This window comes from Alligator sinensis, unplaced genomic scaffold, assembly GCF_000455745.1.
Source record: "Alligator sinensis unplaced genomic scaffold, ASM45574v1 scaffold394_1, whole genome shotgun sequence".
Lineage (NCBI taxonomy): Eukaryota > Metazoa > Chordata > Crocodylia > Alligatoridae > Alligator > Alligator sinensis.
The window spans coordinates 1,599,169-1,613,715 of NW_005842273.1; the positions used below are offsets into that span (position 1 = coordinate 1,599,169).

At 43.4% G+C, this 14,547-nt stretch overlaps 1 protein-coding gene across 1 annotated transcript in view; it reads right to left on the bottom strand.

The window, feature by feature from the left end:
* LOC102371662 (glutamate receptor ionotropic, kainate 2) overlaps positions 1 to 9,893 on the bottom strand; it is a 676,963-nt gene extending 667,070 nt beyond the window's left edge. The window contains exon 1 of the mRNA XM_006027905.1: positions 9,677 to 9,893. Coding sequence (XP_006027967.1) covers positions 9,677 to 9,791 — 115 coding nt within the window. The 5' untranslated portion in view covers positions 9,792 to 9,893. The remainder of the gene's footprint in view (positions 1 to 9,676) is intronic.
* Between the last annotated feature and the right edge of the window lie 4,654 nt (positions 9,894 to 14,547).

The following is a 14,547-nucleotide window of genomic DNA, read 5'->3' on the forward strand; positions in this document are numbered from 1 at the left end:
TGCTAAATATATATATATAAAGTTAATGCTTTATGCCTATAATATCCATGTGCATCTTAAATATCACTGACAGTGTTTCGGTGCATATGAGTTGTTGTTAGTAAAAGCAGTTAACTCCATTTTCTGTCCACCAAATAGTTTTTATGCAACAGCCATAAGCTTTCCAGTTAACATAATATAGATCCAATCAGTAGTTAAATCAAAACATTCCTACCCAACACTTAAATGTCTCCTTTCATAACATTGTAATGTTTATGGTGCATTAGTTAACAGTACAAGTGACTGTAAGTTAAAGCCAGACAAAACAACATAAAAAGAACACTAACATTAAAATAAAGTATATTTTTTAAAAGAAGTGTGATTATCCTTTGGAATTACATATAAGGGAAACAGCAGATTCCCCATATCTGGATAGAGTCAGAACCTCAGGTGGTATAAACAAGCACAACTCCCTTGACTTCAGTGGCACCATATCAGTTTGCACCAGCAATGGATCTAGCCCTGTACTTCAAGGCCTCTGTTTCCAACATTTTCAGGCCAAGTCTAGACCTGGAGTAAGCAAGTGCGGATTCCATTTAAATTAGCCACCTCCCCACCATTTTATCAGTGGTGTAAACTACATTCATTTCTCACACCCCTTAAGTGTCATGGCTTTGTAATTTCTACTCATTTTGAACCTATCTCACAATTTACAGTTCTGAATCTGTTTTAATTTGCACTAACATAAATCCAGAGAAAATCAGCTCTACTGAATGAATCAAAGTTTACATGTAGTTTACATTGCAAATTGTGTTACCCTGACTTTGCCCCTAAAATACAGTTGTGAATAATGGGCATAGATGGGCATAGATACGTAGATGGATAGTTAGCCCAAGAGTTATCACAGGGAAATAAGATATATTAAAGTGACTCCCAGATGCACTGAGCACATTACCTTACATAGCTAAGGGGAATATTTTTCTGTAACAATCTAGAGAAGGTACCTGGCACTGTCTGATGATGCAGGAGTTAATTTCGAATATATGTCAATACTAAGCATCTAGTAAAATAGCCCGCATAAAAAAAATACATTTCTAGTAAGTGCAATTTGAAATGTTGAGACACAAGTTAGGAATATTTTAACAATATCTGATTGCATGTGAAAAAAATATGAAGGGTTTCAAGGTAGTGCTGGAGTGGCATTGTAGCTGTGACGGTCCAGGATATCTGTCAGAAACAAGGATTTTTGTGGATAATATCTTTTATTGAACCAACTGCATAGGTGGGATAGACTTAGGCAAGAGAAAGCCCTAATAAATTTGACCAAAGTGAGTTTACAACTTCAGACTTTTGTTAAAATTCTGTGGGTACTAATTATTATAGGGTCTACAGTCATGTAATAATGGTGTTATTTTTAAAAAGAAGCATTCATGTAAGTTGACTAATATGGACATTAATCAATTTTCATCTACAGCACAAAGAAATTCCCAAATGGATGGCAAGTTCAATTATAAAATATATCCTTAATAAATTTACTTGGGTTATTATCTATTAGAGTATATATACACACATGAATGAACATTTTAATAACAGTATTTTGAATTCACCAGCAGTCAGTCTACGATAAAGACAGTTTTAAAGAAGAATAGTTTTATATTAAGAACAGCACAATATTTTCTGGAAATATTTCCTTGAAAAAAAGCAAAATTACTGCCCACATATCCTTTTCTCATTTGTAGAAGCATTTGGATGAGTATAGACAATTCACTTGCAGAACTGCTTCTCAGCACCCTTAACTCCACTACCCTCAGAGGGTAAACACATATTTATAAAGGATTGAGTCCAGCCCTTGTCCAGCAATCACAAATCCAGTAAATTAGTCTAATTCTAATTTGCATGTCACACATGGAATATTTTTATATTAAAAGTAAATAAATATTAATTTTTGTCAGTATAAAGAACTTAACAAGGACCCAACCAGGTGTCATTTTTTACCACTTATAAACCCTCTTACCATTGGCTGTTTCACTGTTTGTTTTGCTAGAGAACTATTGGAGTTTTTAGCTTCAACTTTATCAACCTTTAATTCAAGGACAAGGTTGTCCATCATTTTTATTTAAAATGCTCTTTTTTCTGGGAATTTGTGTAAAATATTTTTAAAATAACTTTAAACAACATGGGGTGGAGTGAGACACCTCATTTATTTTCTCAATCTGATTTCACATTTTCCAGTCATATACTGACTAGCTTTCCCATCATTCCTGGAGTTTTCCAGGAAAGTTAGGAAGACCAAGACCTTGTGCATGTGGGTGAGGGGAAGGTGGGGGAGGAGAGAGGAACACTTTCCAACGCACCCTTTCAGCTTTTTCTTGCAATCTATAAGAGTGCGGCCACATTTTTGCTTTGTAATTCTTTAGGATTATTTTATCGACATGTAAGTCAATACTATTTTATTCCTCTAGTAGGATCATTATATAAAGTTTTAGCACCCAGATTGTAATAGGTATCCAATTATAACTCTTACATATGCAATGGAAAATGCATCTGTGTTCACCCAGACTAGAAAGAAATATCTGTAATTAAAATATCTGGAGCCATCTAGAAATGTCTTTTGCAGGTAGATGTGGTTGATTTGGAACGTATTGAGCAGGAAGCATTCCCAGGCATCTACACTGAAGAGCTAAGATGTACTAAGATGTACTCCATTTCAATAGCAGGCCTAGAAGGAATACTCAAGAATACTCTAGAGCAAGCCTTAAGTAACCCTTAACCTAAAATTACTTAATTCACTTGCCGATTTTGATTAAAGTATGTTTTAGTTGAATGACATGGGGAAAGTGAAGCCCTGGCAATTTTAACATTCACAGAATTTTTCCAAGGTACCCTTGATATTTTGGTCAGATCCAAATATGTATACTCCAGTTCATGACTAAATAAAACCTCCCCATAGACATAATTCATTGAGGTATTTATACATATCAATAGCTATACACTGCTACTTAGTGCTTTTATAGTCTATTAAAATATTATCTGGGTTTTCCCACACTGGGCTTTCCTAGTGAAAGTCAAAGTGATCACTATGTGTATTGTAATTTAATAATGGTCAAAAAATTCCTTAGATCTTTTGAAGTTGGAGGTAATACATAAACCTAAGTCTATTATTAATACTAACATTACTATATGCAGTTATTGTACAAAGGACCCCAAAATAACTAGTGAGATAAAAAATAAGATTTTGCAGACATATTGCTTTTATACTGGCTTCTGATTCTCAAGGTTTCCATTCAAATGTGACTGTATAATATTATGTTGTGATATTGTTTAATCTAATCTTCCAACATACATTTCAGCACAACATCTATAATAAGCTTATTCAGGCAACATTAATTTGCCTTGCAAATTGGAAAGTATGGAAATAAGGGACTTTCTAGCTTTTCTTCTGCATTATTGACAGAACTGCTAATAATAGTTTCAGTGCAAGAGATTAAGGAGGGGGAGATTAAACCAAAGAAACAAACAAGATACACATCAAGAAACTAACAAATACTTTGTAGTCATTGCCAATAACTGCAAGTCTTTGTCTGGTATTGTGTATGTGAGGGGGAGGGAGTTCTCCTTTGTGAGAGAACTCATTTTTAGAATATGCAAGTCAATCTCTTTTTTTCCGGTCCCTTATCTCCAGCACCAGAACCCATTTCACTCATCAACCACATTTACTTTGAAAGCATGACCTGAACTTTCCATGACATCCAGAGACTCAGTAACAGTCACCAAAAAGTGAGCTGTACATCTAATCACTCCATTCATAAGATAGTTGTGTGCAAACCTTTCCACAGCTCTCCTTAGTTTCAAGCAGTGGGGTTTAGGGATCCGGGGATATTCCAAAGGCCCTACATAGAAGGGAACTTACTTAACCTACATTAAATCTTGATAATGTAATAATGAGTCTTTTAACAGGATAATTTTAATTCCCCTATCTCCGGCAATAAAGACTGTATACAGCTAATCTGCTTTGCCCTTTCAATTAAACTTGCTCAGGACGTTGTATTTAGTCAGCACCCTGAATGAGTCATTAAAATTCTTGTTCTGTAAGAGTTGTGTGCAGTGCACTGTTGTTTTTAAATTCCATTAAATCCAAATGGTCTTTATCGCCCCATGACCACTGTGACTTCAATCAGCCAATTTAATTACCTTACAAAATTGTCAGCAGAAGCAGTAAAGAAAAACAGGAAGGGCTGTGACGTTATCAAATTGAAATCTTCCTCTGTGCTGTTTAATCTGGACCAGTCAATAACAATGCTCTCACCTCCTACCTGCCTTCCCGAGGCTCTTGACCTTACCCCTCCTCCAAAGATTTTGATTGCTGTTGGTTTTAAGTCTGATTGTGAAGAGAGCGCGCTGGGGACGTTAATACACATTGGAGGCTCCTTGCCAGGTCCATTGAATCTAAACAAAGCACTTCCCCACTCCTGAACCTGGAGCGTTGCTGAATCCAAACCCCTGCAATGAAGGCAAATACCCTCTCCCCTGCCCAGCCCCCACCACAGCCCAGTCCTTCCCACCCAAGCAGACCCCCTCAAGCATAGACAGTGGAGAGAGCTAGGCACTCCATAGCTCCTTCCCCTCAACATTGCAGTCTGACTTCAGACTTGGGGACTGCAACAGCAAGGGAGAATCATTCCCAAGAAGAAGAGAGATCAAAGGAAAAGATGTCCCACTCGAGCTGTTTGAAGCAGGTGGGGTCTACTCAAGCCTTCCTGTATTGCCCTAGAGGTAAAGCTTATGCAACTGGAGGAGCCTGTAAACTGTATGAAACCATCAGCTCTCACGGCTGCTCGATGCCTTTGCTGTTTAATAATGTTCTGGCAAACTGATCTTCCGGCTTCCACTGCTAGGATAGATGCCCACGGGCAATGGCATGAGAAGCCAATTCCAAGCCCTGGCCATTTACTTGTTTTACTCATTCCTCCACGTAGTGAAAGTTTTTGTGGATAGGGACTCGCTTGGCTCAGTTTGGTGCAATATTTGAGAGGGAGCCTAGACGCCAAGCCTTCACTGAAGAAGTGCCTGCTGAGCAGTAATTCCCGCTTCTCTGGGCCCTTAGAAAAAAGCCAGGCAATGTAGCCGGTGTCCCTGGTGCTTAGAAAACAAGACAAAACTAGGTGTTCGGTCCTGCTTCCTGAAAACACTTGACTAAGTTTGATGCAGGGCAATACGAGCCGGAGCTCCTTCCAGAAACCTGCAGGGGCTGATCATGAGAATCGATCGGTATTTTTCCTGAAGTTGCCTCAGGTTTAACCTGAAATCCTTGCTCTCAAGACACCAGTTCTTAGGATCAGAGATGGGCACTCCTCTTCACCCATCTAAAAGGGAAATATCTCTTCAGTTCCCCTAAGAAGAGGAAAAACTCTTAAGGGTACCATTCAGCCAGCTCATCCCATGTGCTCGGAATCAGCTCCTAAGAGTGGAAACATCAGCACTACCTAAACAAGGAAAGATCATAACCACTGCCACATGGAACTGAGGTTTCTATGCCCACTGCCCTCCCTTTGGCATATGAAGTGTTGTGGTTTCATTTCCCCCTGAGTTTGCTTATATATGATAAAAAAAAGGAGGACGAGGCAGTTACACCAGGCATAGGAGGGAGAATCCACCGGTACCAGGTCGGGGGACTATTTCTGCTTCAGAGCTTGAATATGCTCCCGCAGAGAATCAGTGGTTAGGGGGGAATGTACGTTGACAAACATTGGTCTTGACAACCCAACCCAGCTGATGTGGCTCCAAGCATTTGTCTCAGTGGCATCAAGGCCGTGCCAGGGCACCAGCAACTAGGATCTGGCCCCAGCTTCTTCCTGGTATGCAGAGGGAGCCTGAAGGGAGTGTATCCAACGAGTTTTAAACGGCTCCAGACAGGCAATCGCCTAAAACTGGAGTGGCCAATCTGAGGCTCCAGAGCCACATGCGGCTCTTCAGAAGTGAATATGCGTCTGCTTGAATCTTTGCACAAGGACATGGTGACCAGCTTCCACATTTGGAAGGTGGCTACCGTGTCCTTGTGCAAAGATTCAAGGACATGCATACTAATTTCTGAAGAGCCGCGTGTGGCTCCGGTCCCGCAGGTTGGCCACCCCTGGTCTAAAATAAGAGGCTTGCAAGGGTCGGTATCGAAGTGGAGGGGCTGGCATTTCTGTCCCTTCCTCCTGGACAGAGAGAGACATTGGCGTGGCTCGGGTAAACCCGGACAAAGTCTGATGAAACCTATCTGGCTGTGACGGGCAGCAACAGCTGGATACCGCCGCTGCCTGCCGGCCTGGTCTCCTAGTCCCTATCTGAGCAGCTGAGCGCCAGCTGCTGAAGCTTTGACCAGGGGACCTGCGGGAGCAGGGAAACAGCGGGGGAGGGGGACTCATGTATTCCCCGTCTCTCCTCACTTCCAACCATGAGGACGTCCCAGCTGAAGACAGCACCAGCTGGCGCTGATCGTGGTCCTGCAGGCCTGCGGGCTGCGGCGCAGCACTGCCCCGCGCCCCGACCCCAGCCATGTGGCTACGCACAGGTGGGCAAGTGCTTAACTTCCTTGCGAGGGCCCTGGGGATGGGGGTTGGGACCTTAGGGTTTAAGCAGCAGCGCAACCCTCTGCACATACACGCCAGCGCGTGTTTCGGCTGGCTGGCCCGCTTGGAAGTGATCAGGCCCGGCTTCTGCTGTGAATTTAACAGACCATGACAACGGAAGGGTCCTATCTATGATCTCGTATTTCTGCTTGCGTGTAGCAAAGGAAGAGAAGGTATGAGCTTCTGACTCGACACCATGGGGATAATTAAGAAAGGCTATTCTGGCCTCGATCTCTCTTCTAAGTCTAGACCCAGGTTTCACCAGCCCCAGCAGCAGGGCTACGATTCCAGTATCGCTGCGCCTTCCTTCACTCTCAGCAGCAAATCCTGAACATCGCAGGTGCAAGCCTGGGGCTTATCCCTGGACAGCTGCTCTGAAATAAGAAGAACCGGGCTGGCTCTTTGGCTCCCAGAAAACACGATCCTTTCCACCTGGCCTTGCTAGGCGGGGGCCAAAGTAGCTGCTAGGAATGCAGGCAGACACGGCGCTGTGCAGCTGGACGAGGGAGGTGAGGGCAGGTTGATGTAATGCAGCCAGAGAGTTAATTATTCTTTTTGATCCCCGGCGCTGGGAGAAAAAAATAAGTCTCGGCCTGTGACAAGTCACACAGGCGTTCGGCTTTCCAGTGCCCTTGTTAAAAGGTAGCTTGAAACAGAGGGAGGGAGGCTGACAGGACTAGTGACTAGTCCCAACAGTGACAGGAGCCGTGGGAAGGACAATGCGAGCCCAATGTGGTTCATTTGCACAGTGGGGAGGATGGGGCTGGAGCTCTGGCAGCTACAAGCTCTCCCCTGTTGCCATAGCGCTGCCGGCTGAGAAGGAAGAGAGGGGGCTGCCTTCTGAAGGGGATCTCCTCAGACACTGCCTTGTCTCCCGCAAGGGAGCAGGGACAGCTCGGAGTAGCAGGCAGCCTGATGGGCTCTCCTATTGCCCCTTAAAATAACTTAGCCATCTCCTTTCTCAGAATTGTCATCCCTTTCCTCCCCACACCCCTTCTCTCCCAGGCGATCTAATCCTCTTGGAAAGGAGCTGAACTTTTCCACAAAGAACTATTCCTGAACTAGGGTGAAAACCAAGGTCTGTAGCAATGGCAGGCACGTGCAACAGCCCGGGAGGGCAAGACAGGGAGCCCTCTTCCCCCTTACTGCTGGGAGTCCACTTAAAAGAAGCAACTTTGGTGCCGCAAGGGCAGAGGTGGAGACGGAGGGGTACTTTTTTAAGCAAGGAAAAAGCATGAAGCGGGTTTCTAGTTTGCTACTACACATGGCCGTGAATGGCAAGCACGAGTGAAAGCCCTAAACCGACTGGATGTCCAGGAGAGAGTTTAGGGAAGGAAGTTAGCGAGAAAAATCCATTCTGCACGGCCGAGTGACAGCCCTTCGGGGGAGAGGCTCCCTCCTTCTGCTGCGAGCTCCAGATTATTGTTTTCCTCATCTTCAAATAGTGGCTTGATCGGTGACATCCTAGTGAGCATTGCAGCGAGGAGGCGAAGAGCAAAGCGGACAGCTTATCTCCTACCGGAGGTGGGGGTGGGAAAGCGTGTTTCCATAGCTGCCCCTGAAAGCCAAGCGAGCTGGAAAGATCCCCCTGCACAGCAACGACTAGGAACCTGTCGCACAGGCACAGCTGGACCGCGCCAGATTACCTTCAGCTCTGGCACTCATCTCGCAGCAACGCCTACGGAGCGGCTTCAATGCAAAATAAACTCCGCAATGATATATGGACCCGTTTAGCCGTGTCCAAAGGAACAAGCGTTCCTGAAGATGGTTGCTAAGAGCAACGTGCCTTAAGCACCACCTTTAGACCAGATGGAAGCAGAAGAAAGTGCTACTAGGAATTCAGCACCCGAGATCAATAACAACCCGGAGACTTTAATCACCTCCCCCCCCCACCACCACACACCTCCTCCTAAACGTGATTTAAACAAAGAAAGAGCAAGACATGCAGCGTTTTCCTAGGCAAAAGGGAGCTTTCAGTGGCGAGTACCATTACAATGCTACAATAGGGAACGCACTATAGGCATGGGAAAGAATAGCAACTCCTACACACCTCGCGGACTGGCACAGAGGGGGCCGTTTCTTCGGCCGAACAACTTTTCCCGTGTGTGCACTGTCTGCACACCCAACCCAGGGCACTTTAGCTATTCGGCTGGCGGATCTGTGCCCTGTCCCTAGCCCCACCACTGTGGCTCTCACCCACTTGCAAGAACTTTTCATACCCAGGTCTGCTCCAGTGACAAGGAACAGTCTGGTCCGTGACGAGTTGTCTTCAGCAACTCTCTAGCCAGGATGCTTTCTCACAGAAGTTTCACGCTCAGTTTTTAAAGCTAGTTTCCAAAAGATACAGGAGGGGGAAGGGAAGCTCTTTGAGCTGGGCGACCAATATGTTTTCCCTTGAAATGTGCACGGCCCCGCCTGTGGTTGTCCCTGGCTCTTTTTGTCTTACAAGGGGAAAAAATAATGATCCATTCCCGCTCGCCGCTTAGAAGCGCGTTTTTGTGTGTCAAGAGTTCTTCCGCGTTGACTCCTTTGCATTCAGCTAACAGTTTACAAAGCATCTGTTCCATCACAGCCCAAGCACCAGGAAAGGTGCCACTAAAGACGTTTCAAGGAAATCGGAACTAAAGGTCCCTTGGACAAGGTTGGATCCGCTCGGACACTCAGCCTCGGAGGGCCATAGAAGGGGAGAAGGCGAGTGAAACTTAACAACTAGTTGTCGGATCTTAACTAATCAACAGCTATTTTAGCCGCGTTTTCCACTGCTATGGAAACAAACAGGCACTGTACCAGGGAGCCACGCAAGCTCTGATCACTCTGCAGAACCCTCACCAAACACGCTCGCTTGCCGGTCATTGTCCCCATTATTATCCCCCTCCTCCTCCTTCTCATCATGATACAGCAAACTGCCTCGACACACAAACACGCTGTTTCAGCCATCCGGATGCAAAATACAGAAGGACTCGGCGCCTGACTCCAGCAGCAGCAGCAGCAGCAGCTCCCAGCTCTTCCCCAGCAACCCTCCTTCTGACACAATCACACGAATACAATATTCAGCACCATGCAAAAGTGTCGGGAAATCTTACCGAATCTTAATACATGTGTGGTTCCTTGAGAATATCCAATCCACAGTAAGCAAAGAAGGAGTCTAATGGTGCATCTGAAGACTGGATTAGTTAGAATCGGGAAAATAATCTTCATGGTGTTTCTATGCACACGCGCTGCCTTACTTCCCCCTTCTAAGCGTCAGGCTCCCCGGTAGGGTAAGGCTGAGAAACGTAAACTGATGGCCCTCAGACACGATCACGGCATGGTCACAGAGAGAGGAGAGAGTCTACGCTTCCCAAACCCATTAGCAATCCCTGCATGTTCTTCATTCACTGCGCCAAGGAGCAACCTTCAACTGCAAGGAATGGTGGGACATCCATGTTAGTCGGGGGAGAATCCTTGAGAAATCCAAACACACACAATGTCCAGCCGGGTGAACCTGGGAGGCAAGAAAGGAGGAAAATCAATAGGTAATCCAGCTTGAGAAATCGCTGAGGTATCGCCACATAGCGAGAGTCAATGAGCACCAGGCGTTTTACTGGCGAAGCTTTTGCTGTGCTCCCATTCTACTGCACTGCTGCACAGCTTCTGACGTGAAGCCAAGATTAAGTGAGAGAAATTGAGATAGCTCTTCTCTTCTTAAGGCTGCCTGCCAGACAGCTTTCCCTATTTCTATTATGCAACCGATCTGATCGCCTACCGTTTTTGAAAAACCAACTCGGGTTTATTTACGTGCCTAAAATTATTATTTCTATTTTTTTTATTTGGTTTCAACAATAGCTACCGGTATTTCACTGCAAAGAGTCAGCTTTGGACAGGGGGTGCGGTTCTCCAAAAATCAATTCATGAATTTTAATAGCTGACTAGCTGGGTCGAAATCACTTAGCCTTGGAGTTGTGGAAGAGGACGTGTTGCAAAGGCTGACAATAAGTCATGTAGGGGATCAGACTGTGATTTGGGTTTAGAAAGGTCCCGATATTTCCACTCACTTTCTCTTACTTGTGCACCTGAGGCATGCATTTACGTAAACACGATGGTCTGTGTACTGGCTGTCTTTAGCAAGTTGCACCGGACTGACTGAACATCCAGCTTCAAAGTAAAGCGGAAATTGTAGTGCTTTAAAAAAAGATCTACTGGTGTGGAATTGACAGACCTTCATTTTCACGTCGCTCACTTACTTGAAATTACAACGCTGTTTGAAAGGCAGAATGATGTGTGTATTTGCATGTGTTTATATTCTGATTCTCTCTTTTACACTCAGCTCTCCATACAGTGTGGTATTCTGATAGTGTTCCTATCGTCACTTGCATTGAGACCTATGGTTACCATGGAACTGTAACCTAAGCACATTTACTTACGTTACTATCTTTACTAAGAGCAATAGCATTTGCCAGTTTGCGGCTGGTGCATCCAGTTTTTATCCAAAACTGCAACAATGTACTTTTCTCTTTCAACTAGATTAAGGTGTAAGCACTCTTTGGAATAGTTCAGATTTTGCTTGGAAAAGCCATCAAGATATTTTTAATCGGGTATTTGCATCTCTGTGCATTCATCAAAACACATTGTAAAAAGTCTCCGTCCCTTTTGGACCAACCGGAGAGTAAAGCTTTTACTGGAGCTATTTGAGTTTTATTACTAATATTAAAAGATAATCCCTAGGACCCCACAAGGAAAATGAATGCAGATTAATCTATATTCTTCCTGGCTATGCATCATCTCTTTATTGCTGGAAAAAAAACTATCAGTGAGAGAATTTTTTCCATAAACGAAGACAACACAAACTTGGTTTCACAGAAATTAAATGATACCAGCCGGAAGAAACATACTATAGAAGTGTAGCAATAGAGACGTGGGTTATGGTTAATTCTTAAGAAATATACACAGAGCTTGGATATGCAGGATAAATTATATTACAATTGGATTTATTATCTATAATCTTAGTGATACATTCCCTTTAAAGTCTTAGCAATTCACAGTAACTTTCGAAGGTTAGGGCTGACTGATTTTTTTTCTCCTGACTGTATTTACTTAAGATATGGTAAAAGGCTGATGAAGAGAAATTTATATTCTGCGATAGGATTATTAAACGCCATTGATTTTTTCTTTAAGATGGAGGCATAACTGCAGTGTCAAAAATAAGTATCATGAATGGCTAGTTCTGCAGTCTAGCAAGCAATTCAATCAAATGATTTGACTATTGGAGCACTTTAAAAGAACACCTAGTGTTAGAATCAAGGATATCTAGCGACTCCTTCAGTTCACACTTAGAATATCTCCTAGGAAAATGTACAGTCTGAGATGTTCTTTCTTTGTATGTGGTGTTTCATCCACTCTGTTCTACTTTTTCATACTTTATCTTAGTCCAAAGGGAAACAGAGCTGACCTCCGTTATAACTACGAGCAATTTTAATTTGTCAACAGATCAGATATCCTTACATACACGTTTTGTTATGCATGCTCAGAGCGTAGCATTCTGGGTCCCTGATTTTTAGAGCAAGTTTGTGAATTGTTAAAATCCATTGTCCATGTTAGCACAGTTAACAATAGATTAAAATAAACTTATACCTTGGGGCAATCTGACTATTTTAACCAGTTATTATTCACACTGATATTCTAAATTACCCGGGAAGTATCCAGCTCTCCGTAAAAGAGGAACAAAACTCCCAGCACACCAAGGCTCCTCTGCAGTAATTGAAAACAATCTATCAGCAATGCTTTTGATCGTTAAATACCTAGCATTCTACCGTCCAAAACATGTACGCATGCATAATGCTCAAGTTAATTTTCCTTTCACTCTTAATGACGGTCTATTACTGACCTGGAAAGCAAAAACCACCACGGACAGCGGCTGGAACTGTCGTGCTGAAACGGAGTAGAGCTAAAGAGCTGTTACTTTTCAGCACCACGGAGAGCACCGCTCAGTCACTGCGCAGCACTGGTGGTGAGATGTAGTACGGAAGCAATGTATCATTTTAGGTGTCAAAACACATTTTTTCCCTCCAATAGTTTCTTACTACCTAAAGGAAATTAAAATATTGTATCCATTGTTTTAAAGACAGCGGCTCTTTTCCTTACTAGATTGGCTGGCCTGTGTCTTTACTGATAGTTCATAGGATCGCTTTGGAGTACATAATATCCTACCGTACAATGTCTAGAGTTTTATTAAGCTATATCCCCCGCTCTCAAAGAAAGGTGGTGGTTAAGCCAAAAATGCTTTCATCAGCATCAGTCATTCCTCTCTGATAAAGGCCCCCATTTTCTTAGACATCTGAATATTCAGTGAGTCCTATCTTTGATAGCTAAAGACCATTTACAATATATACAATTAGTTGAAGACTTAAACTCCACCACCTTCAGATCCCCTTCTGTTAAGAGGTACTCAGCTTCACTTCTCTCTTCACAACATACATTTCCAAAAGAAAAAAAGAAAACTTTTTTCCCTTTCTAAAATAATCTAGCATAAAAACTGAGCGATACCTCCTAATATGCTTCTTCCTAGTAGAGTACACATTTGAAAGATTGAGGCAGCTAATGAAATAGTATTTCGCGCAGGAACCTGCTAGAGCCTTTATAGTGCTTGTAATTCCTGATTTTCAATTCTTTTCAGGCGCAGGGCTATCTGATACTGGTGCTGAGTGGGACTCTGGCCTCCTCATCCCAGTTATCAGACCCAAAAATAGGAATATTCAATTCTCTGTCAAACATTGTGCTTTTTTCTACACCTTTGCACTTACAGTCTTGTAGCAATATATTGCGTGCGCTCGCTCGCTCTCTCTCTCTAAATATATATATACATTGCTGCCAGATAATATATATAAATTATACTGTGTAATATAATATATATTATACAAAAGCAAAACACACAGGTGAAACTGTTAGAACTAAAAAAAGGAGCAGAAATTGCCTGAGGCCATACAATATTGGCCGGCAAAAGTCTAGTAATTGCCTGTGAATGTGTGTGTCCACTGCATATAACGTAAATTATGTAAAAAGGGTGATTTGGATTCATCTTAAGAGTACATTTAACGTTTCCGATTCCTGTACCAGGTACTGTCTTCTTCAGCTCATAAATGTCCATGTCCTGTTATCATACTAAAAGTTAATCTAGTTCCAGTTAGCTGCCACCTGCTGGGACATATATTTTTACCATGACACTTTTTTTAAAAGAGGAAAAGCTTTGGATTTTCCTGCCGTAGCTACAGATCTACGAACTGGCTACATGACTTGCACCATGGGCATCACATCCCTTAACTTCTGATATTTGCCTCTTCCAAGAATAAATGGGAGGAAAAGAAGGGAGAGATAAATTTAGAGCCTGGCCTATATGTGACATATGGTCCCTGAAGCTTTGTTTCTTGGCCATTTTTTCGGCAAATCCTTGCAAACGCCTCAGAGTTGCCTGCCACCAGGATCCTCCTGCTGTTGCAATCTGGTGCTCACTGCAACACCTGAGCGACCTCTCCAGATCTGGAGACGGGAGAATTGCAGCTCTGCTGACAAATCAGGAACCCAGTCCTCCCCACCCCCCAACCCCCCTTAAACGTTTGCCAAAGTGCTCAAATGAATGTTGATATTATCAGTTAAAAACACATTGCGGCCCACTTGCACTCCACTCCCACAAGCTATAAAAACGACCGGTTCCCCTCTGCCTGTTATTAGCCCAGTCCAGATTTACAACCAAGTTTCTGCTGCGCCCGTGATGGATGACATTTGAAGATGGTAATTAATTTTTTAGCTCCTGGAAAGACGCGCAGCCTAATTAACGAGCTACGACCGCTTATAGATTCACTTGCTCAGGCACTTTCGGACTTCACGGCAACGCACGCACAACCTCGCAGGTTTGGAAACAGAGAAAGCAAACATTTACGACTTGGCTCATAGATCCACTCCCCCCCGCCCCGACCCCCTA